At 41.6% G+C, this 27278-nt stretch overlaps 1 protein-coding gene across 1 annotated transcript; it reads right to left on the reverse strand.

Annotated features, from left to right (window-relative positions):
• Nucleotides 1-90: 90 nt before the first annotated feature.
• Nucleotides 91-23689, reverse strand: CRYM (crystallin, mu). The gene is made up of 8 exons (XM_010837176.1): nt 23434-23689; nt 22787-22940; nt 20815-20877; nt 14343-14444; nt 7094-7277; nt 3595-3716; nt 2820-2904; nt 91-446 (listed from the first exon to the last, which is right to left on the reverse strand). The coding sequence occupies exons 1-8, from the start codon at nt 23601-23603 to the stop codon at nt 382-384; spliced, it is 945 nt and encodes a 314-aa protein (XP_010835478.1). The 5' UTR covers nt 23604-23689; the 3' UTR covers nt 91-381.
• Between the last annotated feature and the right edge of the window lie 3589 nt (nt 23690-27278).

The raw sequence follows: 27278 nt of genomic DNA on the forward strand, positions 1-27278 counted from the left end.
CAGCCATTTAGAGCCTTCAGGGAGTGAACATGAGCACTTGATCCCCTCACTTTCCTTGCTGTGAAGGATAGAAGTTACCAAAACAAGAACTGCAGAATTGGAAAAAGCTTTATTTCAGGGAATTACAAAAGGTAGTGAAATACAGGGCAAAGGGAGCACTAGTATAATCTGGCATGACACAGGATGGTCACTTGGTTTTGTTTTCTAACTACAAACACAAAAGAGGATCTCATTATTTAAGGTAAGACACAGTATGCATAAAACTACAGATCACTGGGCTAGAACCCTTCTTTTAATCTAGAGATTATGAAATGATTGTGAGACAACTAGTGTTAACACCCTTTGAGCTGTAGCATCCACTTGACACAAAGTTCCTTTGTTTTATTTACCAGATGACCAGGAATCATATACTAGTTTGGCTGCAACCATGTCTTCCACCGCCATTCCTGGAATGGACAGAAATTTGGTTTAACTTTTGTCAGAACAACTTTTCCCCAAACAGCCCAGGTCCCAGAACCAGCAGTTCCCTAATACAGTGCCCATCAGGGTAACAAGGACTAAGCACCCAGAGGTGAGTTCAGGCTTGAAGAGTTTGTGAAGGGTAAAACAAGGCAAGCAATGCTCACCAAAGTTCAGGGGGTCAGAAAACTTTCTGTAAACAGCCAGATAATAAATACGTAAGGCTTTGCATGCCAGTTACTTGCAGTTACTCACCTCGGCTGTAGTACACATGTGACTTTAGACATCAGGTAAACAGATGAGCCTGACTGTGCTCCAAGAAAACTTTCTTTATGGACACTAGTTTGAATTTCTTATAATTTTTATGTGTCATGAAATACTCCTTTCCCCCCCAGTCATTTGAAAATGTAGACACCATTTCATTGTGGGCTGTAGGAAAACAGATGGTAGGTTGGGTTTGGCGCATGCTCTGTCGTTTGTTGGACCTTTGGTCCAGTCCAAACCCTAAGTCCTTCAGCAATTCCCCCTTTATCTTAGAGTTTTGGGCAAATATCCTTAACCTTGAATGGGAATATGTTCTTAAAGGCAGGGGCTGGCTTTTATTTTTGTAACTACCACTGTACACAGTATGGAGCTTGATACATAGTAGGTATTTAATACGCATCTGCTAGATGAAGGGATGTGCCAGTAAACCAACCCCCAAAAGTGAGAAAGTAAAAATTGCTCAGGACTGTAGATCAGGTTTCCAGTGCTGTGTCTCCTGAAGGGGGCCAGCTGACCTCTGATCTGCTAAGGAACAATGAAACTCTTTCATACTCAACTAGATCAGTGTGATGTCTCTGAACCAGGCTCTAGATAAAGCTTATACTGTGTTTGCCTGTCTTTCTATGCATGAAAAATTAAAAATATATTTAACAGATGGTAAGGCATAGATATATTTTGACTGGCATGGGTGCTGGGTGGGCAGAGTACTCTTAATACACTGTCAAGCGTTAACACTTTGGGTGCTTGATCATTAAAATATATGTAACGTCTGGCTTGGAAGGAAAGTTATGACCAACCTAGATAGCATATTCAAAAGCAGAGACATTACTTTGCCAACAAAGGTCCATCTAGTCAAGGCTGTGGTTTTTCCTGTGGTCATGTATGGATGTGAGAGTTGGACTGTGAAGAAGGCTGAGCACCGAAGAATTGATGCTTTTGAACTGTGGTGTTAGAGAAGACTCTTGAGAGTCTCTTGGCCTGCAAGGAGATACAACCAGTCCATTCTGAAGGAGATCAGCCCTGGGATTTCTTTGGAAGGAATGACGCTAAAGCTGAAACTCCAGTACTTTGGCTACTTCATGCAAAGAGTTGACTCATTGGAAAAGACTCTGATGCTGGGAGGGATTGGGGGCAGGAGGAGAAGGGAACGACAGAGGATGAGATGGCTGGATGGCATCACTGACTCAATGGACGTGAGTCTGGGTGAACTCTGGGAGTTGGTGATGGACAGGGAGGCCTGGCGTGCTGCGATTCATGGGGTCGCAAAGAGTCGGACACAACTGAGTGACTGAACTGAACTGAACTGAAGGTCTGGCAAGGTTGAGGGGCTCGGGCAGCAACTATTTACCAACCATTTTGAGAGTACTTCAATATTTTAGATGTAGGAGCTGAATATTAGCTCTGTTACCATATGTGTTCATTTCCTTAAAATGGGAGAGCTGGGCTGAGAGGCAAACCAGCTGAAGAAGGGAGCCCCTTCTCTGATGGGCTTCTGCCTGTACTAACTCAAGATGGTTATGGTGCTCCCCATTGAAGACCTTCTTAAATCAGCAAGCAGAAAGTTAGGGAAGGAGGGGGAAAAAAGGTCAGGCTGTACTTCCTGTCTGGGTTGCCCTCATGATGGGTCTCCCTGTTATTTATCTTAAGCTCCCTGTTTTTAAACACCTTTTTCTCCTGCCCCTCCACCTTTGAAGTTTTTCTCCTGCCCCTCCACCTTCCTCTGAGTTTCATTTCTATCAAAGTCTAAATGTTTTAATGCTGATGCTTGTTATGGGCAAATCATTTTATACACACATACCACTTAATTCTCACAAAAACTCTAGGTAACAGGTGGTGTGAAAACTGACTCAAAGAGGTGAGATCACTTGCCCAAGGATGCATGTCTAAGGAATAGCACAGAGGGGAATCCAACCCAGGACTGCCCAGTTCCAGAGTTCACGGGCTTCACCGCTATGCCAAGACGTAAATAATTGACCTAAGTGATAGACTGCACAATGATTTAGTTACGGAGCCTGCTGACTCATTCCTCTTCCCACCAATGGGTAAACCTACCTGTGTTCTGGTTAAGTTTGTGCCCTGGGAGCAATGACTCTTACCCAGAGACTTGAACACGGTAGTTTTCTCACAGTGGGCTGGTTTCACTCCCTTCACCACTTCTCCCAGCTCAGCGAAGATCTCGGCCTGTCAAATGAACACACGTTGACCCAGGTCATGGAGCTAATATGGCTCAGGACCAGCTTCTGAAGCCAGGACAGGGTGTCCCTGACCTGGATAAGGGAAAACTTGATAAAATGACCTTCTATAAACTTAATGATGTCAGGGAGGAAGACTCTCCCTTAAATCTTTTTTGGGGATGAGAAGTGGGTTCATCTGCTTTTGTGATACCATGACTGCAGAAATACAAATCTGCAGCCAGGGGAATGTCCTGCCAGGACACTGTATCAGTGAAGAAACAGGCCTGTTCTTATCTGAACACTCATTTTGGCAGCCCCCTTCTTACTGCTATGCCCTGGTTATGAAAAAAAGGTCCGAAAGCAGTCAACACTAGTCCTGATTTGTTGGCCATACTGGGAAAGTTTCCAGAGGCTCCTATCTTCCAATCCTACTGCTTTACAGGACAGCCCAATCCAATGGAAAAGGCCATCAAGCTGATCTCTTAAGGCAAAGCGAACAGGAAAACACATGTCACCACATAATTGCCACATTATTTTAGAAGGGAATTAGAAAGGATGGAAAGATATTTTAGAGTTGTCACCCCACAAAGAGGTGGGAGTTACGGAGATCTGGAGCAGGCCAGAGAGAAAGGGGTATTAATGAAACCCCGGGATCCAGGTGAGGACAGTCAGACATAAGCAACAGAAGGAGGCTCACCCCTGACAAGAGGACATCTCCAGACTCTTTCAGGGCGGCCTCCTGGGAATCCACATACAGCACAGCCTGTTTCATGAGCTCGTCATCCAGCTCTCTCCAGTCCGGTCTGCTGGCGCCGATGGCTAAATGACAGCAAAAGAGACCCTGAGCCTTGAAGTAGTCACAGGGGATACTGCAGCCTCCAAAGAATGAAAGGGGAGGGGAAAAGGAAGTGACAGAGGACACGTGGGAATGACTGTGGAATGCCTCATTTCCCCAGGCCAACTCCCTCCCAAACAACAAGACTGAGTTCACTAATAAGAATGACACTTGGCATTTTCTCCTTTCCATTTCATGTCCATTCTCATTAATAAAAAAGTATTTTGAGGCAACTTAGCATTCATGTACTGTGTGCCTACTATCGCTGGGATGTTTCACACATACTATTTAAAGTCCTCACAAGTACATTCATTTTTGATTCCCATTTAAAAGGTACTCAAACTGAGGCTCAAAGAAGAGGTATGTGCCAAGGTTATATATCCAATAAGTGCATCTATGACTCTAAAAGAGCACATGCCTTTCATGCTTCTTCTGCTTATCAGGAGCAGCGACTTCCTTACACAAACCCTAAAGCAGAGACATCACTTGGAGCTTATTAATACCCCGCACTCCTCTATCTTCTGTCTGTCTGCTTGCTCTTCAATCATTCCCATTCCTCGTTCCCAACCACTTTTATCACCTCATGAGAAAAAAAGCCCAGTGTCAGGGTCACAGAGAAGCCCCAGTAAACAGGAAACTGGTTGCACCCCAGCACCAAGGTTTCACATCCTCTGCAGAGCCCAGAACCATAATGATGAATCCAAGGAATCATGCCTCCTGGCACTGGGACATAGGATAATGCTGAGACTGAATCAAATGCTTGCAGGACCAGGAAGGTAATGAAAATGAGCAGCACTGGTTAGAAGAACTGGATTAGAAATGGTGGAGAACTCAGCACAGAGAAGAAAGCAGGCCCTTCTAAAGGGAGCACTAACTATTCTGCTCAAGCAGAACCATTGCCATGTAAGAACGCAGGGCCACTCTTAGATAGCCCTCCCCCCGCCCCCCTACTCCTTTTGTAAAAAGAGAAGCAGGAAATCTATTTGCATGTGTTATTTCTTGGTTTTCAGAACACTTAACACTCTATGGCCTAAACAAAACACATCTGCTGGCTGGATCCAGCCCATGGCAGCCAGTCTTTGGAAACGGCTATAAAGCTTTATACAAATATAAGGCAGCATTTGTAAGCCTTCTCTCACTGCCATCCAGTTTTCTCTACTTGTTCCCTCTCCTGTTGTTCCCCCACACTCTAATTGTCAAAGACAGTGATGCAAAATGTCCATCTTGAAGGTTGTTTGTGTGAGGAGTTCTATAGAACAGAAGCACCAACTAATGAAGCTTGTAAATAAATCATAAGCTGGTGGGAAAAACCCTAGCCTCTCAAGCCACCTCTTCTGATTGCACTTGTTCCCCCTAATTTGGAGCATGGTGAATTCTCAAAGGGTTGCATAAGGCCACTCAAGCCAATGGAGGTGGTCCAGGAAGCAAAGGGAGGGGCCTGACTCAGGCTGGGCTTTGGCCTTCCTTCAGTGGGGTTACACTGGGTGAGGGTCAGAGACTGGCTGGTGGGATGCTGAGAAAGAATGAGGGGTATGCAGGGACGGGTGGAATTGGGCCTAACTCTCAGCCAAGTTGTAAAGTAAGTAAAATCTGTTGTTGGTGTTTCCCTGTCAATTCTACTTGTAACATACTTTTCTTAAGTATATTTACTGCCTCTAAACACACAAACCAATTTTGTCTTTAGATCAGGGAAAGATACCAGACTCCTCAACTCAAAATCAAGTTAGCTCTTCCTAGTGAGACATTCGAAGTGTGAGAGGTATACAACATGAGGGAGATTCTCTGTTGCTATCTTTGAAGGTAGAGTGTCCACATGAAAAGAAATGTGGACAGCCAACTGGAGCTGAGAGCAGCCCCAAGGAAACTTGCATCCTTGTCCTACAACACAAAGAACTGCCACAACAATGTGAGCTGGGAAGAAGACTCCAAGCTCTAGATGAGATTGCAGCCTGGAAAACACCTTGCTTTCATCCTGCATGAGCAGAGGACTTAGCTAACCCATGTCTAGACTCCTAACCACAGAAACGAAGATAGCAAATATGTTCTACTTTAAGCTGGAAAAAAAAAATCAACTCAGTCTTATTGAAGATTCAGCTCTTGTCCATTTTACCCAGAACTGACTTCTCTTGAAGTTCCAAGTCCTTCTAGAAATGCTCTTACTGTTCGAGTCTGGCTTTATGAACAATAAGACCTATCCCCTGGATTCACATTCATAATATCGGTCCCATACAGGCTGAAACCTTCAATTTTCTATGGCCCATTCTTCAATCATACATGTTTTGTTTCCTTCATAGAGCTTAACCTTTAGCTGGAACTATCTAGCTCATCTATTTGTTTATTGTCTACCTCCCTTCTCTAGAATGTAAACAGCAGGAAAGCAGTGACCTTGATGGCTGGTTTACTTTGGCTTCCCCAGCATGTAAAACAGTGCCTGCACCATGGTAGGGATTCAATACACATTTGTGAAAGAACAAATAATCATGATACTTGGCCCTTGCACATGTGTGCAGAGATCTTAGAGTTCACCCTATGTGCCTGTCACTAAAACATGGGGCACTGCCTGTCATTTAAAACATGTTTAAATTCTCTAGCCTTCAATTGCTTGCTAATCAGACTTCAGTTTTCTTACTAAAAGATAACATAGAGCATCATTCAAGATATTAGGCTTTGAGGGTATATTGCCTCAGTTCAAATCCCAGCTTTGCCTCTAAAAACCTTTGACTTTGGGCAAGTTACTTAATCTTTCCATGCCTTGGTTTACCTACCATACAGGGGTCATGATAACAATAGTTCCTACTTCATAAGGTTGTTTTCAAGATTCAGTGATATAGTACATAACAAAGAATTTAGAACAGCACCTGCTAGACAAAGTATTTAATATAGACCAGATCTTGCTATAACCCCCAGGGTCATCTAAGGATCTTCAGGAGCCCAAGGAACTCCTATGTTTAAAGTCCCAATTATCCTACCCCACATATGAAAAAGCATTCACATAAATGCATTTAGTCACATAAAATGTATTTTGTGCCGTAATTAAAAAAAATTAATTCCAAAGTGTTGGTAAGAACAAGTGAGTCATTTGGCTTTTGTAATTAAATTTCATGACATTTAAGAACTGAGTTATAATTGATCATTTGCCATATTATACTTTATAAAATTTTAATTAAATTTATTAGTTTTGAGTTTGTGATTTTTGTTTCATACTTTGGAGTGCATACTGTTTCTTTAAGGTTCAAATGTTTCTGAGGCCAGTAAAAAGCTCAGGCATTCTGCATGAGTAAAACAACTCTGCAGATGCAGCCCCTTGGTCCAGTCAAGGGAGAGTCTGGCCACCCAGTGTTCATGGAGCCACTCTGCTTACCATTGATGTGAGCCCCAGGCTTCACCCATTCACCAAACAAAATGGGCTCTGTTGCCATGGTGACTGTGATGATCACATCTGCCCCTGTCACAGCCTCCTGGACCGATGAACAGATCCGCACTTCTCCTGGCACTGTGTTCACAAACTTCTCTGCATTTTCTTTGGTGCGGTTCCATATTCTCACCTTCATTCAGGGGAATAAAAGGGACATTGGTGCTGTGATTATTTAGCTGTTTACATTTCATCAAACCTAGGAGTTACAAAGAAAAGTTGAACTACTCTAGGGTTAAGGCTGCAGTTATTTAAATCATTCCTTACGGTGAATGAACATTTGTCTAGGCCAGATTTGAAAATGACCTTTCTCTACTCCATTTCCATGTCAGGAAGCGGGGAGGTTTTTCAATTCTAGCTTGAGACACGCAGCCTCAGTAGTGTAATAGCTATTATGTAGCTTAGTGATTAGCAGAGCAAATTCTGGAGCTAGACAGGTTTAGAATCAAACTTTGCTCTGTCACTTACTGTTTCTGAAGCTATCTAACCTCATTCAGCCTAAGTTTACATGTATGTAAATGCAAATCATAACTGACAAGGTCAGCATCAAACTCACAGTTCATGTTTGGGACTCTGTAAGGGAGTCATAACAGGTGTGAGATTAACAAACAGGATGTGCAGTGCTGTGCATGGGACAGCTTGATCTCTGAAGGATATTTAAGGAATTAAAAATTGGAAGGATTTCAGGAGTAAATTGGGACTTACCTAGTGGCTCAAATGGTAAAGAATCTGCCTGCAATGCAGGAGACCCAGGTTTGATCCCTGGGTTTGGAAGATCCCCTGGAGAAGGGAATGACTACTCTCTCTAGTATTCTTGTCTGGAGAAGTTCATAGACAGAGGAGCCTTGTGGGCTAGAGTCCATGGGGTTACAAAGAGTTGGGCATGACTGAGCAACTAACACTTACTTACTGGAGTGAATGGTGCAACAGAGGAGAAGTCAAGAATAGTAGCTACAATTAGATTCCTGGGAAGTGCTTGCAGGGAGAGGGTGGTCACCGGCATCACCAGGAAGTGGGGACTTGCTAGCTTGTTTAATATATTTTAATGTCTGCAGTGGCAGTTGTCAGCCTTCAGTTGAAAATAAGGCCTAAAGAAGCCCTCATAAGGAAACATAATGAGTATAGAAATAAATGTTATATGTGAATAAGTTCATTAATTAAGGTGAAAACAGTATAATAAGCCCAGTTATAAGAAAATGGTTAACCACACTACCGTTCTTGATAGAAAAGTATGAAATACTATACCAATATGAGGTAAGCTGGAAAACTGATGTTACAACATTCGGTGAAAACTATTAAAACTATGACTGAAAGATTAATGATTAAAACTATATTATAAGAAGTTAATATTCAAAAAATACAAAGAACTTATAAAACTTAATATAAAAATAAACAATCTTATTTAAAATGGGCAAAGGTTCTCAATAAATATTTTTCCAAAGAAACTATTAAGTCCACCATTCACATCACTATTAAATTAGAAATCAACTACAAGGAAAAAGTTGAAAAAAACACAAACAAGTGATGGCTAAACAATATGTTACTAAACAACCAATGGGTCACTGAAGAAATCAAAGGGGAAGGAAAAAAGCACCTAGAGATAAATAAAAAACGAAAACATGATGATCCAAACCCTCTGGGATTCAGCAAAAGCAATTCCAAGAGGGAAATTTATAGCAATACAAGTTTACTTCAGAAAACAAGAAAAATATCAAATAAATAACCTAACCTTATACCTAAAGCAACTAGAGAAAGAAGAACAAACAAAACCCAACGTTAGTAGAAGGAAATAAGTTGCAAAGATCAGAACTTAAATAGAGACAAAGAAAACAATGGGAAATATCAATGAAACTAAAATCTGGTTTTTTGGAAAGATAAACAAAATTGAGAAACCTTTAGCCAGACTCATTAAGAAAAAGAAGACTCAAAGTAATAAAATTAGAAATGAAAAAGAAGTCACAACTGACACCACATAAATACAAAAGATCATGAGAGTACTACAAGCAACTATACGTTAATAAAATGGACAACCTATGAGAAGAGGACAAATCTCCCAAACTGAATCAAAGAAGTAGAAAATATGAACAGATCAATCGCAAGCAATGAAATTGAAACCATGAGTAAAAAACTCCCAACAAACAAAAGTCCATAACCAGACAACTTTATGGGTGAATTTCATCAAACATTTAGAGAAAAGCTAACATGATCCCTCTGAAACTATTCCAAAAATTGCAGAGGAAAGAACACTTCCAAACTCGTTCTATGAGGCTGTCATCACCTAATTCCAAAACCAGACAAAGATGCCACAAAACAAGAAATTATAGGCCAATATCACTGATGACCATACATACAAAAGTACTCAACAAACTACTAGCAAACTGAGCCCAATGATATATTAAAAGATCATACACCATGATCGAGCAGGACTGATCCCTGGGATGCAATAAGTTTTCAACATTTGCAAATCAGTCAGTGTGATACACCACATTAACAAACTGAAGAGTGAAAACCATATGATCATCTTAGTAGATGCAGGAAAAGCTTTTAACAAAATTCAATACCCATTTATGATAAAAACTCTCCAAAAGTGAGCATAGAGAGAGCATACCTCAACCTAATACAGGACATATATGACAAACCCACAGATAACCCAGTGTTGAAAAGCTGAAAGCAATATCTTCTAAGATCAAGAAGACAAGGATGTTTACTCTCACTACTTTTATTCAACATAGTTTTGGAAGTCCTAGCCATGGCAATCAGAGAAGAAAAAGAAGTAAAAGGAATCCAAATAGGAAAAGAAGAGATAAAACTGTCACTGTTTGCAGATGATACAGAAAATCCTAAAGATGCTACAAGAAAACTATTAGAGCTCATCAATGAATTCAGTAAATTGCAGGATACAAAATTAACACACAGGAATCTATTGCATTTCTATGGGCTAACAACAAAAGATCAGAAAGAGAAATTATGGCAAAAATCCCATTTACCATCACATCAAAGGGAATAGAATATGTAGGAATAAACCTACCATAAGAGGCAAAGACCTGTACTCTAAAAACTACAAGGTGCTGATGAAATAAATCAAAGATGACACAAACAGATGGAAAGATATACCATGTTCTAGGATTAGAAGAATCAATATTGTTAAAATAACTATACTACCCAAGGTAATTTACAAATTACTCATGGCATTTTTCATAGAACTAGAACAAAAAATTTAAAAATTTGTATAGAAACACCAAAGACCCTGAATATCCAAAGCAATCTTGAGAAAGAAAAATGGTGCTCAAGGAGTTAGTGTCACTGACTTTTGACTATACTACAGAACTACAGTAATCAAAACAGTAATGGTACTGGCTTAAAAACAGACATATATATCAATGGAACAAGATAGACAGCCCAGAGATAAACGCATCCATCTATAATTGTTCTCTAGTGCAGGAGGTAAGATGATGCAATGGAGAAAAGACAGTGTCTTCAATAAGTGGTGCTGGGAAAACTGGACAGCTACATTTTAAAAATTAAATTAGAACACTTTCTAACACCCTACACACAAAAAGACAAATGGATTAAAGATCTAAATGTAAGACCAGAAACTATAAAACTCTTAGAGGAAAACATTGGCAGGACACTCTTTGACATAAATCACAACAATAACTTTTTGGGTCTACTTCCTAGAGTAATGGAATTGAAAACAAAAATAAACAAATATGACCTAATTAAACTTAAAAGCTTTAGTACAGCAAAACAAACCATAACAAAATGAAAAGATAACCCAAAGAATGGGTGAAAATATTTCCAAATGAAGTGACCAACAAGGGATTAATCTCCAAAATATTCAAACAGCTCATGCAGCTCAATTGAAAGAGAACCCTATTAAAAAATGGGTGGAAGGTCTAAATAGACATTTCTTCAAAGAAGACATACAAATGGCCAAAAAGCATATGAAAAGATGCTCAACATCACTCATTGTTAGAGAAATGCAAATCAAAGCTACAACAAGGTATCACTTCACACTAGTCAAAATGGCCATAATCAAAAAGTCCACAAACAACAAATGCTGGAGGAGTGTGTGCAGAAAATGGAACCCTCCCACACAGTGGGAATGTAAACTGGTGAAGTCACTATAGAAAACAGTATGGAAGTTCCTTAAAAAAGTAAAAATAGAGCTACCATATGATCCAGGAATCCCACTCCTGGGCATATATCCAGAGAACACCATAAATTGAAAAGATAGACACACCCCAATGTTCACTATAGCACTATTTATAATAGCCAAGACATGGAAGCAACCTAAATGTCTATAGACAGATGAATGAATATAGAAGATGTGGTACATACATAAAATGGAATATTACTCAGCCATAAAAGGAATGAAATAATGCCATCTGCAGCAACATGGATGACCTATAGATTACCATACTAAGTGAAGTAAATCAGAGAAAGACAAATATCATATGATACCACTTATATGTGGAATCTAAAAAAATGATACAAATGAGCTTATTTCAGAAACAGACTCAAAGACTTCAAAAACAAATTTATAGTTACCATAGGGCAAAGGCTGAGGGTGAGGGATAAATTTGGAGGTTGGAATTAGCATATACACACTACTATATATAAAGCAGATAATCAACGATGACCAACTATATTACATGGGAAACTTTACTCAATATTCTGTAATAATTTGTATGTGAAAAGAATCTGAAAAACAATATACATATATATAAATAAAAATCATGTTTCTGTATACTTAAAACTAACACAACATTGTGACTCAACTATACTCCAATAAGCAGCTCATATAGCTCAATATTAGGAAAACAAACAGCCCAATCAAAAAACAGACAGAAGACCTAAAGACACTTCTCCAAAGAAGACATACAGATGGCAAAGACAAAAGATGCTCAACATCACTAACTTTTAGAGAAATGCAAATCAAAACTACAATTAGGTATCACCTCATACCAGTCAAAATGGCCATCAACAAAAAATCTAAAATAATAAATGCTAGAGAGGATGTGCAGGAAAGGGAACCCTCCTACACTGTTGGTGGGAATGCAAACTGAAACAGCCATTATGGAGAGTCCTTTAAAATCTAGGAAAAAAACTAGCATATGATCCAGCAACCCCACTACTGGGCATACACTTTGAGAAAAAAATAATCAAAAAGACACCTGTAGCCCAGTGTTCACAGCAGCACTGTTTACAATACCCAGGACCTGGAAGCAACCTAGATGTTCATCAATTGATGAATGGATAAAGAAGATGTGGTACATATATACAATGGAATATTACTCAGCCATAAAAATGAATAAATTTGAATCAGGTCAGTTCTAGTGAGGTGGATGAACCTAAATCCTGTTATAAAGAGTGAAGCATGTCAGAAAGAGAAAAACAAATATAGTATATTAACACATATATATGGAATCTAGAAAAATGATGCTAATGAAACTATTCTATAGATATAGAGCATGGACTTGTGGACACTGTGTGGGAGGGAGAGAGTGGCATGAGTTGAGAAAGTAGCACCATCATACATACAATATCAGGTGTAAGAAGAGTAGCTGGTGAGAGGTTGCTGGGTAGCAGAGGGAGCCCAGTCTGGCTCTCTGTGATGACCTGGAGGGATGGGATGGGGGCAGGGGAGGGAGGCTAGGGAGAGAGGGGATGTATGTATAATTTACACTGTTGTATGGCAGAAGCCAACATGAGATTGTAAACATTTTTTTTAATTTAAATAAAAAATAGAGAACAAAAAACTACCATATGATCCAGTAATTCCAGTTCTGGGTATTTCTCTGAAGGAAACAAAACAGTAAGGCAAAAAGCAGTAGGTACTCCCATATTCACTGCAGCATTATTTACAATAACCAGGATATGGAAACAACCTGTGTCCATCAGTGAATAAATGGATAAAGCAACTGTCATGTATACACACACACAAAATGAAATACTGTTCATCCATAAAAATAATGAAATTTTGTTAGCTGAGACAAAAATGTGTGGATCTTGAGGGTTTTTATGCTACGCAAAATAAGTCAGACAGAGAAAGGCAAATAGTATATGATCTCACTTAGATGTGGAATCAAAAAAAACCTCAAATGAATGAAAAAAGAAAATAACTGAGAAACTGATATATACACACAGAGAACAAATATACATACACAAGAGAAATACATACACACATATATATATACACAAGAGAAACTCCTTGTGGTGATCGCTGGAAGGGTGAGGGAGGAGCTGGGGATGAGTGAAATAGATGAAGGGGATTAAGAAGTACACACTTCTAGTTATAAAATAATTAAGTCATGGGGATACAATGTGCAGCATAAAGAATACAGTCAATAATGCTATAATAACTTTGTATGGTGACAAAGGGTAACCAGATTTATCATGGTGACCATTTTGAAATGCCTATAAATATCCAATCACCATGATGTACACCTGAAACTCATATGATATTGTATGTCAATTATACCTTGGTGAAAAGCATAAAAAATCACAAAACTGTGTTATGAAAAGCAGATGAGAGAAGACTAGAAATGTTAACTACTTGACTTTGAAAACAGATTAAAGGGGATTTTTCTTTTTTTTTTTTCTTCCTTTTATTTTCATTTCTCAAAGCAGAGGTACTGGTTCTATCATAAAAAATCACACCTTAAATCTGCCCCACGCCTCTCACACACATAGAAAAAAAATCAAATATAAGCAGTATCAAGTGTATCAAAAATAACAGGAAGCGTGAGCCAGGCAGAATGGGAAAAAGTGCACTGATGTCTAGGCTTTGAAGGGGCATGCTGTGGCCTCCTGCTCTCCAGACCTCATTGTCAGTTCCTGGATTCCTAACCCTTGAATACTTTAGGACCCCAGATTCTGCTAAGAGAAGCAACAGAAAGGGGCCGAAAGAAAAGTGCATGTATGCCCTGGATATAACACAATCCTTTAAGTAACTGCATAGGCTCTGTGTGCCTGGGTGTACTCCACAAACTGAGAAACTGGAAGAAGTGACTCAGGCCTTCCTCCCAACTCTTCATCTCCAATGGGACTTTCACACAAGTCAATAAAAGAATGGTCTAGATGGTTGTACTCCCAACCTGACAATTTCAGCATAACTTACATTTTAACAAAGGAGTACAGAGAAATGTGACTGCTGCTTCCTCCCCACATCCCCCACCTCCCTCCCTGGACTTACCTCCTTAAAGAAGAACTGTTCTGTGAAGACCTCATAATGGCTGTAAGCCTGGACCCCAGCTCCAAGGATACACAACACTTCACTGTTGGGAGGTTTCAAAAACTATTTGAGAGAAAGGAGATAAAAAAGATCAAGAGAGACTCTTGAAGTCAAGAGAGGATCAAGTACAGTTTGAGAATCAGGGGACCTTTATTCAAAACCTCTCAGGCAATCAAGGAGATGTCATTTTGTATTTTTATTTCCACTCTGTATGGTGCGGGAGGGAGAGAAAAGCCTTAACTGGGTACATAATATATACCAATGCTTAACCTTCACGATCTCTTTTAGTCCAGACAATTAACCCCATGCACTAGATGCTCCCAGTTATCCTCTTCTTACAGATAAAGAAATAGAGGTCCAAAGAAGTTATGTAACTTGCTTAGAGCCCTGTAATTATTAAATGGCACAGTAGTGCTCCAAAACCTCATCTTTCATTCTCCAATGCCCACATGCTTTCTCCTGTGCTACCCCATCTCAGGGACATGATAAACCAACCTAATTCTCAGAGCTGTGAGTTGCTTTTGGAATCCATGAATCCTTGTGAACCTAGGTTCTCAAGCTATATTCTCTGTGCCTACTCTCTGTTGATCCTGTCTCAGCCTCTGTCTTCCTTTAAAGAGGAATGTAGAGATGGCATTTGTGGGACCTCCTCAGGGTATATGTGCGTCTTTATTTGGGGATGAAGTTGTAAGATCAGCTCTCCAGTAAAGTCTTTCTGACCTCTCTGATAGAATTTACCACTTCATAGCACTTGTTTGTTTACAAATTTATTTTCCTGTACTTGTATGTAAGTTCCATTAAAACAGAGACAGTCTTATTTGCACAGAATTGGCACGTATTTACTCTTACCTATGAGAAATACAGCAGGGTTTCTTGACCTCAGCACTACTGATATTTGGGCTGGATAATTCTTTGTTGGCAGGCTTTGGGTAGTTGGCAGGTGAGAGGGCCGTACTGTGCACTGAAGGATGCTTGGCAGCATCCCTGGCCTCCGTCCATTAGCACCCCCTATGCCCTCAGTGGAGAGTGAAAAAGTTGGCTTAAAGCTCAACATTCAGAAAACAAAGATCATGGCATCTGGTCCCATCACTTCATGGGAAATAGATGGGGAAACAGTGGAACAGTGTCAGACTTTATTTTTCGGGGCTCCAAAATCACTGCAGATGGTGACTGCAGCCATGAAATTAAAAGACGCTTACTCCTTGGAAGGAAAATTATGACCAACCTAGATAGCATATTCAAAAGCAGGGACATTACTTTGCCAACAAAGGTCCATCTAGTCAAGGCTATGGTTTTTCCTGTGGTCATGTATGGATGTGAGAGTTGGACTGTGAAGAAGGCTGAGTGCCGAAGAATTGATGCTTTTGAACTGTGGTGTTGGAGAAGACTCTTGAGAGTCCCTTGGACTGCAAGGAGATCCAACCAGTCCATTCTGAAAGAGACCAGCCCTCGGATTTCTTTGGAAGGAATGATGCTAAAGCTGAAACTCCAGTACTTTGGCCACCTCATGCGAAGAGTTGACTCATTGGAAAAGACTCTGATGCTGGGAGGGATTGGGGGCAGGAGGAGAAGGGGATGACAGAGGATGAGATGGCTGGATGGCATCACTGACTCGATGGACATGAGTCTGAGTGAACTCTGGGAGTTGGTGATGGACAGGGAGGCGTGCTGCGATTCATGGGGTCGTAAAGAGTGGGACACGACTGAGCAACTGAAATGAATGAATGAAATGAATGCCCTCAACTGTGACAACCAAAAATGTCTTCAAACATTGCTAACTGTCTCTGGGGCAGTTGGTCTCTGGAAACAGTTGGTCTTAACTGTTTCCAGTTAAGAACTACTGGCATTGAGAAAGGACATCACTTGCTCTCAAACCATCCGTGTTAAATAAGACTATCTTCTGTCTTTTCTCTATTTCATTTAATAAAAGTTGATCTTGATCTGCTCTGTATCAATAATTGCCATTATTGAGATTCTGGAGTGCAACCTTAAAAACAAAAATGTTTTTAATCATTAATCACTAGCTAAAAGGAGTCTCAAATATTAGCAGATGATTAGAGATTCTCTCTCCTGTAGCTGCACAGGAGAGATACCATTTTCTGCCATCAACTATAGTTCAAAGAAACTTGATTTGAAAAGGTTTCCAAATGACAATAACTTATGTTCCCACTCAGTAAGGAGAATTAGGTAATTTTTCTTTAACTAAATAATTTTTTTTTCTGTTCTCAGTTAATATAAATCTATTCTTGGAAGTACATGTGGGCTTCAGAAATTGTTGCAGTTTCCTGTAAAAGTAACCTTTAACCTCTGAGAGTAAATCTGTAATTCTGCTTGCTTGTCCTGCTTGACACATTGCTGCCCTGATAATAATGTTATAACTGACATCTCTTTTCCTAAATGGTATAACATTTATGATATTTATTAAATCATAATAGGATTGGTGCCACTTCATTCTTTTCCTAGAGCATACAGATAATTAAAAACATATATATGAATCTGCTACGTTTCTTAAAGAGTTTGAAAGACTATGTTTCATTTGCATTCACTAAGGCCTTGCGTGGTCTGGCCCTCTGGTCAGCCCAGCTTCCCCCCTGTGGACATACTCTCTGCACCTCTGGTCTTTCAGGCAAGAAGCCTTCTTGCTGCTCCCCAAGCACACACGCCTTTATCAACCACAGGGCTTTGCTCTCCACAGGTTCTTTCCTTTGCCTGGAGTACTTTCCCTTCTGCTCCTCACAAGTAAATCCTATTATTATTCTAATGCAAGTTCAGCTATTTTGGATCTTGGTTCCAAATCGAAAAAGGAGTACATCAAGGCTGTGTATTGTCACCCTCCTTATTTAACTTATATGCAGAGTGAAATGCTGGGCTGGATGAAGCACAAGCTGGAATCAAGATTGCCGGGAGAAATATCAACAACCTCAGATATGCAGATGACCCCACCCTTATGGCAGAAAGTGAAGAAGAACTAAAAAGCCTCTTGATGAAGGAGTGAAAAAGCTGGCTTAAAACTCAACATTCAGAAAACTAAGATCACGGCATCTGGGCCCATCATTTGATGGCGAATAGATGGGGAAACAATGGAAACAGGGACAGACTTTATTTACCTTGGGTGCCAAAATCACTGCAGATGGTGACTGCAGCCATGAAATTAAAATGACGCTTGCTCTTTGGAAGAAAAGCTATGACCAACCTAGACAGTATATTAAAAAGCAGAGACATTACCTTGCCAACAAAGGTCCGTCTAGTCAAGGCTATGGTTTTTCCAGTGGTCATGTATGGATGTGAGAATTGGACTATAAAGAAAACTGAGAGCCAAAGAATTGATGCTTTTGAACTGTGGTGTTGGAGAAGACTCTTGAGAGTCCCTTGGACTGCAAGGAGATCCAACTAGTCCATCGTAAAGGAAATCGGTCCTGAATGTTCACTGGAAGGACTGATGTTGAAGCTGAAGCTCCAATACTTTGGCCACCTGATGTGAAGAACTGACTCATTTGAAAAGACCCTGATGCTGGGAAAGATTTAAGGCAGGAGGAGAAAGGGACAACAGAGGATGAGATGGTTGGATGGCATCACCGACTCAATGGACATGAGTTTGAGTAGGCTCCAGGAGTTGGTGATGGACAGGGAAGCCTGGTGTGCTGCAGTCCATGGGGTTGCAAAGAGTCAGACACGACTGAGCAACTGAACTAAACTGAAGTGAAGCTCAGCTAACCCTCACAAAAGAAATGTAAGTCTCTCAGTTGTGTCTGACTCTGTGACCTCATGGACCATACAGTCCATGGAATTCTCCAGGCAAGAATACTGGAGTGGGTAACTGTCCCTTTCTTGAGGGAATCTTCCCAATCCAGGGATAGAACCCAAGTCTCCCGCATTGCAGGCAGATTCTTCACCAGCTGAGCCACAAGGGAAGCCCATAAGCCTTGGCAAATCCCACAGCCTGGAGCAAGACACTCCCCCCACCCCACTTTTTGTTTTGCTCCCCTTTCATCCAATGTATCTGTCAGGACTGTAGTTTTCACATTAACTGGTGCAATCTTTAGATTAATATCTATCTCCCCAAATGTACTCTGTGCTCCGTGACTGCAGGTTCTGTATTTGGTTTTAGTCACCATTCTATGTCCCATGCTGAGCACAGGACCTGGTGCCTGGTGGGCACTTAAGTATTTGCTGAATAATTGCATGTCAAGAATAAACCCTGATACGCATTGTCACCCTGAGAAAGCATGCCAGAGTCCCCAACTCAGGGTATGTGCAACCCAGACACAAAGTTACAGTGTCCATCAAACCCAAGAACTTCCTAATACTTGTCCTTCTCCCAAAAGCCCTAAATAAAATAGAAGTGATGGGAAAGAAAACATTCTACTCCTATAGCACAAAAAGTAAAATAAATCCTTGCTCCTTATTGAAATAGCTCAACCGAGTCCCTAGGAAAAAAGTGGGGTAGTTTAAGCCTAAGCTCTGAAGCATCAACTCAATGATTCTTAACATTTCTTGGAGTGCATATTTTTATCCATTCAAAAAGCACAGTGTAACTGAGAGCTGGGTCTAGAAGAATTAACCTGGTTGATCATCAGAATTAACTAGAAAGCATAAAAAACGAAAACACTTTGGCCTTACATTCAGAGATTTCAATTCAATTTTTTGAATTAAAAAAAAAAAATTTCCAGAGGCTGCTGCTGCATAGCCTGGGCTGGAAACTATTTGCCTGGGACAAGAAGACCTATAGCTACCTGTGCTGTCTGACTTCAGGAAATCTTAGTCTCCATTTCTTTCTGCACAAAATGAGGCCAGTAATTCTTGCTCTGCCTTTCTCACACAAACCCAAAAATAAGTTGAGACAATGGGTTGAAAATTATTTTGGAAAAAATCAAAGTCCTTTTCAAATATAGGGCAATATTGTTAGAGTCCCTCTAAGTTACCAGGGAACATACCTCAGAGACCCTTGATTACTTTAATCTGAGTTGGGTCTGGATATAATTAAACAAACAAACAAAAAACAGTTCCTCAAGGTGCGTACTGTAGTCTAATCCCTTGCTACTTAATTACCAGATTTAGCCCCACATTCTTCCCTTATCATGTGTTTGCTGCTGCTACTGCTAAGTCATTTCAGTCATGTCCGACTCTGTGCGACCCCGTAGACGGCAGCCACCAGGCTCCCCCGTCCCTGGGATTCTCCAGGCAAGAACACTGGAGTGGGTTGCCATTTCCTTCTCCAATGCATGAAAGTGAAAAGTGAAAGTGAAGTTGCTCAGTCGTGTCCAACTCTTTGAGACCCCATGGACTGCAGCCTTCCAGGCTCCTCCATCCATGGGGTTTTCCAGGCAAGAGTACTGGAGTGGGGTGCTATTGCCTTCTCCATCATCATGTGTTTAGAAGACCTTAAAACACTCACAATCTGAACATCTGGTCTTTGGTGCTCCAACCCTCCACTGGCCCCACGTTTCCTTTCTGCCTAGGCCTCATAAGTCAGCACTCCCAGATCTTTAATGTGAAAGATTCCATACCTCTTCTTTTTCACCCTAACCTCTAAAAATACTGTTCTTCTTGTAGGATGCCCTTGCACTGCTTAGAAACATTATCACCTGCATCACTTGCTATTCCTTCTGCTCCTACCCTCCTCCTGTTTCAGTCACTCACTTTTTTTCAGTCTTTACTCAAATGTCACCTCAGTGAGGTCTTTCCTTGATAATTTTAAATGTCACTGCTTCCCAATACCCTCAATTCTGCTTTATTTTCAGCCTCTAACTGCTGGTGTGGGTGGTGGTTTAGGAGCAAATCCTAGCCTATTATTAAACTCAAAAAGGGTTTGTTGTTGTTTACTTTTTTTTTTTTTAGCAAATCATACTACGAATTTCACTTTTTATTTTATTGTCTCACCAGCCCTGTGCATGTCACCCTCTGTTTTGTTCACTACCACATCTCTGACATTTAGAACAGTGCCTGATACATGATAGGATCTGAACGAATACATTTTTCTGGCTCGGATACGTTGTCCCCTGTGCTTTTTGTGCAGTCCTGACTCTGGCCTATGGGGCAACCACACTGATTTGCTAGGAACAGTGTGGATCAGGGGCAGGAAAGCAGTCTGGGAGTCAAGAGGTTAAGGTTTAAATTCCTGCTCTGCCACTTACTAGCTGTGTGATCCTGATCAACTTGCAAAACCTCTGTGAGTCATATTTCCTATACTTGGCAAAAGGAGATAATCATCAAGGCTGGTGTGATGATCGGAAAGAGCACATGTAAGGTACCCAGAATCTTGGGCTCATTACAGTAGCCAATCATTTCGTGAATCACTGTGCTCATCTGATATCCTACATTTGGCATATGATATTTCATCTATGCCCATAGAAAATAAAAATGTTCCTCACTTCTACTTAGACCTTCAAATTTGAGATACTCAATTCCACCCACCAGCTTGCACTAATCTTACCTTGGTGGCAATGGCAGACACTGCAGCTGTTCTCTTTGCAGTTATGACATTTCCATCCATGACCTTGGAGGAAAGGAGAGACAGTGAGCAAGGGGCACCTGGATTTACCACTTAAGCAGAGAGAAGATGCTCTAAAAGAGTTAGCCCTGGAAGCATTGTGTGTGTGTGTATGTGTGTGTGTGGGTTCAGTTGTGTCTGACTCCTTGTGACCCCATGGACTATAGCCCACTAGACTCCTCTGTCTATGGGATTTTCCAGGCAGGAATATTGGCTGGAGTGGGTTGCCATTTCCTACTCTGGGAAATCTTCCTGATCCAGGGATCAAACCTGTGTCTCTTGCATCTCTGTGTCTCTTGCATTGGCAGGTGGATCTTTAACCACTAGTACCTGGGAAGCACCAGAAAGCATCATAATAGTCTGCAAGGAGAGTGTTTTGCCTGGAACCAATTCCTCCACTTATAAGATATGTAACTTTGAACAAATATCTTAATCTCTAAGCACTTTGTTTTTCCTACCTGTACAAACAAAGATAATGGCAACCATTCATAGGGTTTTTGTGAGGTTTAAAAGCATTGGCAAAAATGAAGACATTTAACATGTGGCCAGCCCTCAAGAAATGCCCATTTTGCTTTATTTGCCCCAGGATTCTCAAAGTAAGTCACCTGACACCTGTGCAAGGGCCCTGAAACTCTACCTCAGTGGCTCTCAACTCCTCCTGCACACTTGGGTAGGTTTGTGAAGATACTGATGCTCAGATATATCCTTAGGCTAACTGAATCTGGATCACTAGGGAGAGGACCCAGACGACATTGTTTTTAAAATCTCCCCAGGTGGTTCTGAATTATACCTGGCTAGTAATAACCACCATCCTTTGCTCTGCTGGCCTCTGTTTATATTATTCATCTCAATTGATCCTCATCAAGTAGTAGCAGTATTCTCATTTTATGGACAAGGAAGTGAACTGCTTGGCTATCAGTCAGATTCAGGAAGAATTTCAGGCCCTGTCATTTAGTTCCAAAGCCTGAGGTGGTACCAATTTCCTGGGTAAGCACTGTTGGTAAGTAGTATGGATGTCATTTCCATTGGGTGAGCAGAAGTTGTCAAGAACTAAATACTCTTTTCAGAGGAGTAATACGTAGCCAGCTTCCTTGGGGAGCCTGAAATTCTGAGAAAATTTTAGAGGAAAGTTGTCAGAATTGAATGAGATCAATTTCTTCTGCCTGGCACATAATAAGTGCCCAGTAAGTGGCAATCAGAAAGGCAGAGGAGCATAGTCTACTATGCTAAGACAGTATAGGCCCTGGGCTCACACAGAGTAGGTATGAAGTCCATCAGTGTCCCTGTTAGCTATGTAAACTTGGCAATGCTTGGCATAGTTGCTCTTTGACTCAATTTTCTCATCTACAAAATGGGGTAATAAAATTACCTCACAGAGTGGTTTTAAGAATTAAAAGCATTAATACATATGAAGTATTTAGAACAGTGTCTGACATACACAAAGTAATTCACAAATACAGACCACTACTATTTTTTTTTATATTATCATTATATGTTAAAACAGGTCACTGTGTACCCCTTAGAAAAAACTCCCAGGTATTAGAGAGCGCCCCTAATCTGTAACTCATGTAACTTCATGTTACAGATTCAGGTTAAAAGTTTCCTTAGCTACTGGATTTGTGCAAGCTGTATATTTGTAGTAACTGGTAATAGGACAAGATCACTGCAAGAATGATGAGATCATTACTTCCGCAAGTTCACACACTGGAAGCAGCAGTGGTCTCTGATGCTGGGTTACATCCTCAGGCAGTCCTAGAAACAGATACACAGTCACAGGTAACCTGCACAGTCACTGGCATCCAGTCATTCAGAGAGGGGCATATGTGGTCACATTCAATACGCCCCCTTGCCTAAATTCTGAGCTAGCTTTGTGCACAGGGGCCCCCGCTAAACCCCTGGGCAGGGAGTTGCTCACCGCCAGAAGGGAGCCGTTGCTCGGCTGGAAGAGTAGCACGGTAGCCTGATGGGAGGGGACAGTGGAGGTGGCGCTGTGGTCCTCGTAGAAGGTGACCAGCTTGGTGGTCAGGGCGTCCTCTGCTGCACTGTAGGCAGGCATGACCCCCAGGAACCTAGAAGAAGAGAGGGAGCAACTTCAACCCCTTCCTGTCGATGCTGAGACATCCTGTCAAGTCCCTATGTCCCTTTCTTTCTCTTTCCCCACTCACTGCCCTACTGGCCTTCTCCCTCCTTTGTCCCCATCCCTCTGCCGTTGCCTTTAGCAGTGTGCAGAGTACGTTCGAGTCTGCCTCTGGATGAGAAAAACCACCCCAGTTCTGCCACTTACTAGCTGCCATAACCTTGGGTCATTCGCTTCACCTCTTGAGTCTTCCGTTTTCCCATCAGCAAATAGCTGCATCAATAGCCACGTTCATATGGAGTGTGTTGAATGAAACCAGATAACAGCTTTAAAGCGCCCACAGTGGGTTGCTCAAATTAGGTGAAAGGTGTTATTAGTAGGGATTAGGGAAGCCCTCCTTTCTTTTCTCCTGCTGCTTCCCTTCTCACCCCTCCCCTTCCTCCTTTCCAGTTTCTCCAGCCCCGGACCCGGCCTTCCTCACTTACCCCCTGTGCTTGGCGACTGGCACCACGGTGCGCACAGGCTGCACGACTCCTCCGTCGGGGCCGCTGGAGAAGTTGGCCAGAGCGGTCTCCAGAGGCGCGATGAGCAGGCTGGAGCTGCGGAGGTGGTCCTGTACATCAGCCGCGCTCAGGAACACCGGCCTCGAGCTCATGTCGCCGCCGGACTTCTAACCTCAGAGCGCTCACGGCGATCCGCGTTTCTAGTGCTGTGCTCTAAATGAGAGCCGGGGAAAGCTGGGAGCGCTGCCGCCTACAGGTCACCGCCCAGCTCGGAGGGCGGAGCAAAGCCGTTTTCCTCCCACCCCCATCTGCAGGATTGCGAGAGTTGGGTCCGCTCCAGTCGCGGTTTCCCCTAGGTTGGAGTTGAGGCAGCTGGCGGGCTGGGAGTTGGTATCCTTGGGTCCACTTTCTCAATTCCTGTAGTTAGCTGTGGTCACATTCCTTGCAAAACGTGTTAGTTTGGCTCCCCACTTATTTCTTAAATTATTGCCTACATCTTAGGAGGTCTTGGATGTAAGGCGATAGAAAGTTATTAAAAACCATTTTCCTTTCAATTCTGTCTCCATCTGGAGTCCCTTATCCCAAATTCCTTCCCACTCCCATTCCCATTTCCACCCCCAGTTGCCTGCCTGTTGCACAGTTTTCTCTTGGGGTTAACTAATTCAACTAATTAAGTCACCTTTAGAAAAGGGGAAAGTTCCCAGGACAAGACATAATGACCTTATTTACAAATTGCTTAATGCATCAGATGTCATATCAGCAGAGGAGTTGGGATCTGCCCTTGAAGTGAGACTCCAAAACTCTACTCCTAACCATTAGGCTACATTGGCAGAGAGGGTGGAAGAGGGCATTTGGAGCCAGGTGAAACCCAGGAGTGGAAGGAATGTTGTCTCCTTGAGAACAGTATCTTGTAAGACTGGAACCAGGAACTAGTTCCATCTAGGAGCACCAGGCATAAGACTGGGATGCTTCTTGAAGTCAAGAGGCTAAGGAGGGTGATTCTTTGGAAGGGAATTACATGGTTAAAGAGATTAAATATTTAGAAAGATGGGTCTTATGCCAATACAGAGGATGAAACAAATGAGCAGGAGTGTAGCTTGGGATACAGGTAAGGAGACTCCAGTGCATAAGTTGTGCTCCCTTGATATTTTCATTGGGAGCTACCTAGGGCATTTCTTAGGAAATGGCCGCATCATAATGAAAGACAGTGTAGTAAGTGTCAAAATATGTATCAGTGAAGTAATAAATCGTATAAAATGTGCCGAGCACAATGCTTGGCACAGACTTGTCATTGTTTAGTTGCTCAGTCATGTCCAATTCTTTAGCGACTCCATTGGTTGGGAAGATCCCCTGGAGAAGGAAATGGCGACCCACTCCAGTATTATTGCCTGAAAAATCCCATAGATGGAAGAGCCTGGTGGGTTACATAGTCCATGGGGTTGCAAAAGAGCTGGATGTGACTGAATGACTAAACCACAACAGCAAGGACTGTAGACCTCTGTCCATGAGATTTTCCAGGCAAGATTACTAGAGTGAATTGTCATTTCCTTCTTCAGGGGATCTTCCCGACCCAGGGATTGAACCCTCATCTCCTGCATTGCGGACAGATTCTTTACTGCTGAGCCACTGGAGAAGTCCCCATTCCATAAAATTGTATCAATAAAATAATAAATCATATGTAATATATTTAGGGCTTCTCAGGTTGCACAGTGATAAAGAGTCTGCCTGCTAACACAGGAGACACAAGAGACATGGGTTCTATCCCTGAGTGGGTAAGATCCCTTGGAGAAGGAAATGGTAAACTATTCCAGTAGTCTCACCTGGAAAATCCCATGGACAGAGGAGCCTGGCAGGCTGCAGTTCATAGGGTCACAAAGAGTCAAGCGCCACTGAGTGCACGCACACACACATGTAATGTACTTAGCACAGTGCTTGGTACAGAGTAGCCACATAATACATGAAAACCTCTATTATCATTAAAAAAAAAAAGATGAGGTTGTGGTCGGGAAAAGTTTATTTTAATTACACAGTTCAGTTTCTTCAGTTCACCATCTCTAGAAGTGCATGCTCAGGGCTTCTAGGATTACAGAAGTGTTTATGACTCATTATTTGTGTTGTTATAATTATGATGGTATAACATTTACTGGCTTTAGAAAACGACAGAGGTATAAAGAAAACAGCAGTTTGGCTCATTATTCTGAGGGAGAAAAAGCAAAACCAACTAAAAGAGAAATGAAGTAGGAAAGCCAGATGCCTTTTTTTTTTCCCTTCGCCATTGTGAATTTAAAAGTTGAGCAATGGCACTTCCCTTGTGGTTCAAAGGGTAAGACTTCACCCTTCAATGCAGGGGGTGCCAGTTCAATCCCTGGTCAGGGAACTAAGATCCCACATGCCTCATGGCCAAAAAACCAAAACAGAAAACAGGAGCGATATTGTAACAAATTCAATAAAGACTTTAAAAACAGTCCACATTTAAAAAAATAAATCTTAAAAAAAGAATAAAAGTTGAGCCCTGGTCAAGTTGAAAGCTTTTGTATTTGTTCCTAGCAAATCTTGTAGGAATGGGACTAGTCTGTAAATTACCTCAAATCGTGTTCCTTATACAGCTTTGTGTAACATCACCCAGGTCCTCAGTAAAGTAGCACTGGGAAAATTGGTTGTGACTGAATTAGTTCTGTTGGGACTGGAGTCTCAGGCAACTAACTGGTCCCAAGAATCCAGAGCCTTTTCAAAACTGCTGCTGCTGCTGCTGCTGCTAAGTTGCGTCAGTTGTGTCCAACTCTGTGCGACCCCAGGCAGCCCACCAGGCTCTGCTGTCCCTGGGATTCTCCAGGCAAGAACACTGGAGTAGGTTGCCATTTCCTTCTCCAATGCATGAAAGTGAAAAGTGAAAGTGAAGTCGCTCAGTCATGTCCGACTCTTAGCGGCCCTATGGACTGTAGCCTATCAGGCTCCTCCATCCATGGGATTTTCCAGGCAAGAGTGCTGGAGTGGGGTGCCATATGCAGTATCTTGTTAGGATCAGTGTTTGTACAACCTGGGCAGATGGAATAGAGTTCTTAGGTGATCACATATGCTAGGAGTCCAACTGCCAGGTTCTGTGGATGCTCTAATAGCTTCTGAGAGCTCTTTTATTATTTACTTTAAATATATTGTGTTAAGACTTTTACTACTCTTTTTAGCATCACTAAAAACAAAATTAGCCTACTATTGTAGTTTAATATACTATTTCAATAATTTTGAATTTGCATCAAAATGAATGCATAATTAAAAAAATTTTTGATGCAAATTCAAAATTATTGAAAAGTATATTAAACTACAATAGCAGGCTAATTTTGTTTCTACTGATGCTAAAAATAAAAGCATGGTTGGGCTTCCCTGGTGGCTCAGCTGGTAAAGAATCTGCCTATAATGAAGGAGACCTGGGTTTGATTTCTGGGTTGGGGAGATCCTCTGGAGGAGGGCATGGCAATGAGTATTCTTGCCTGGAGAATCCCCAAGGACAGAGGAGCCCAGCAAAGAGTTGGACATGACTGAGCGACTAAGCACAAATGCATGATTATTCAAAAGACAATCAGTTCAGTTCAGTTCAGTTCAGTCACTTGGTCATATCCAGCTCTTTGCAACCGCATGAATCGCACGCCAGGCCTCTCTGTCCATCACCAACTCCCAGAGTTCACCCAAACTCATGTGCATCGAGTCAGTGATGCCATCCAGCCATCTCATCCTCTGTCGTCCCCTTCTCCTCCTGCCCCCAATCCCTCCCAGCATCAGGGTCTTTTCCAATGAGTCAACTCTTCGCATGAGATGGCCAAAGTATTGGAGCT

This window comes from Bison bison, unplaced genomic scaffold (assembly GCF_000754665.1).
Source record: "Bison bison bison isolate TAMUID 2011002044 unplaced genomic scaffold, Bison_UMD1.0 scf7180017864072, whole genome shotgun sequence".
NCBI lineage: Eukaryota > Metazoa > Chordata > Mammalia > Artiodactyla > Bovidae > Bison > Bison bison.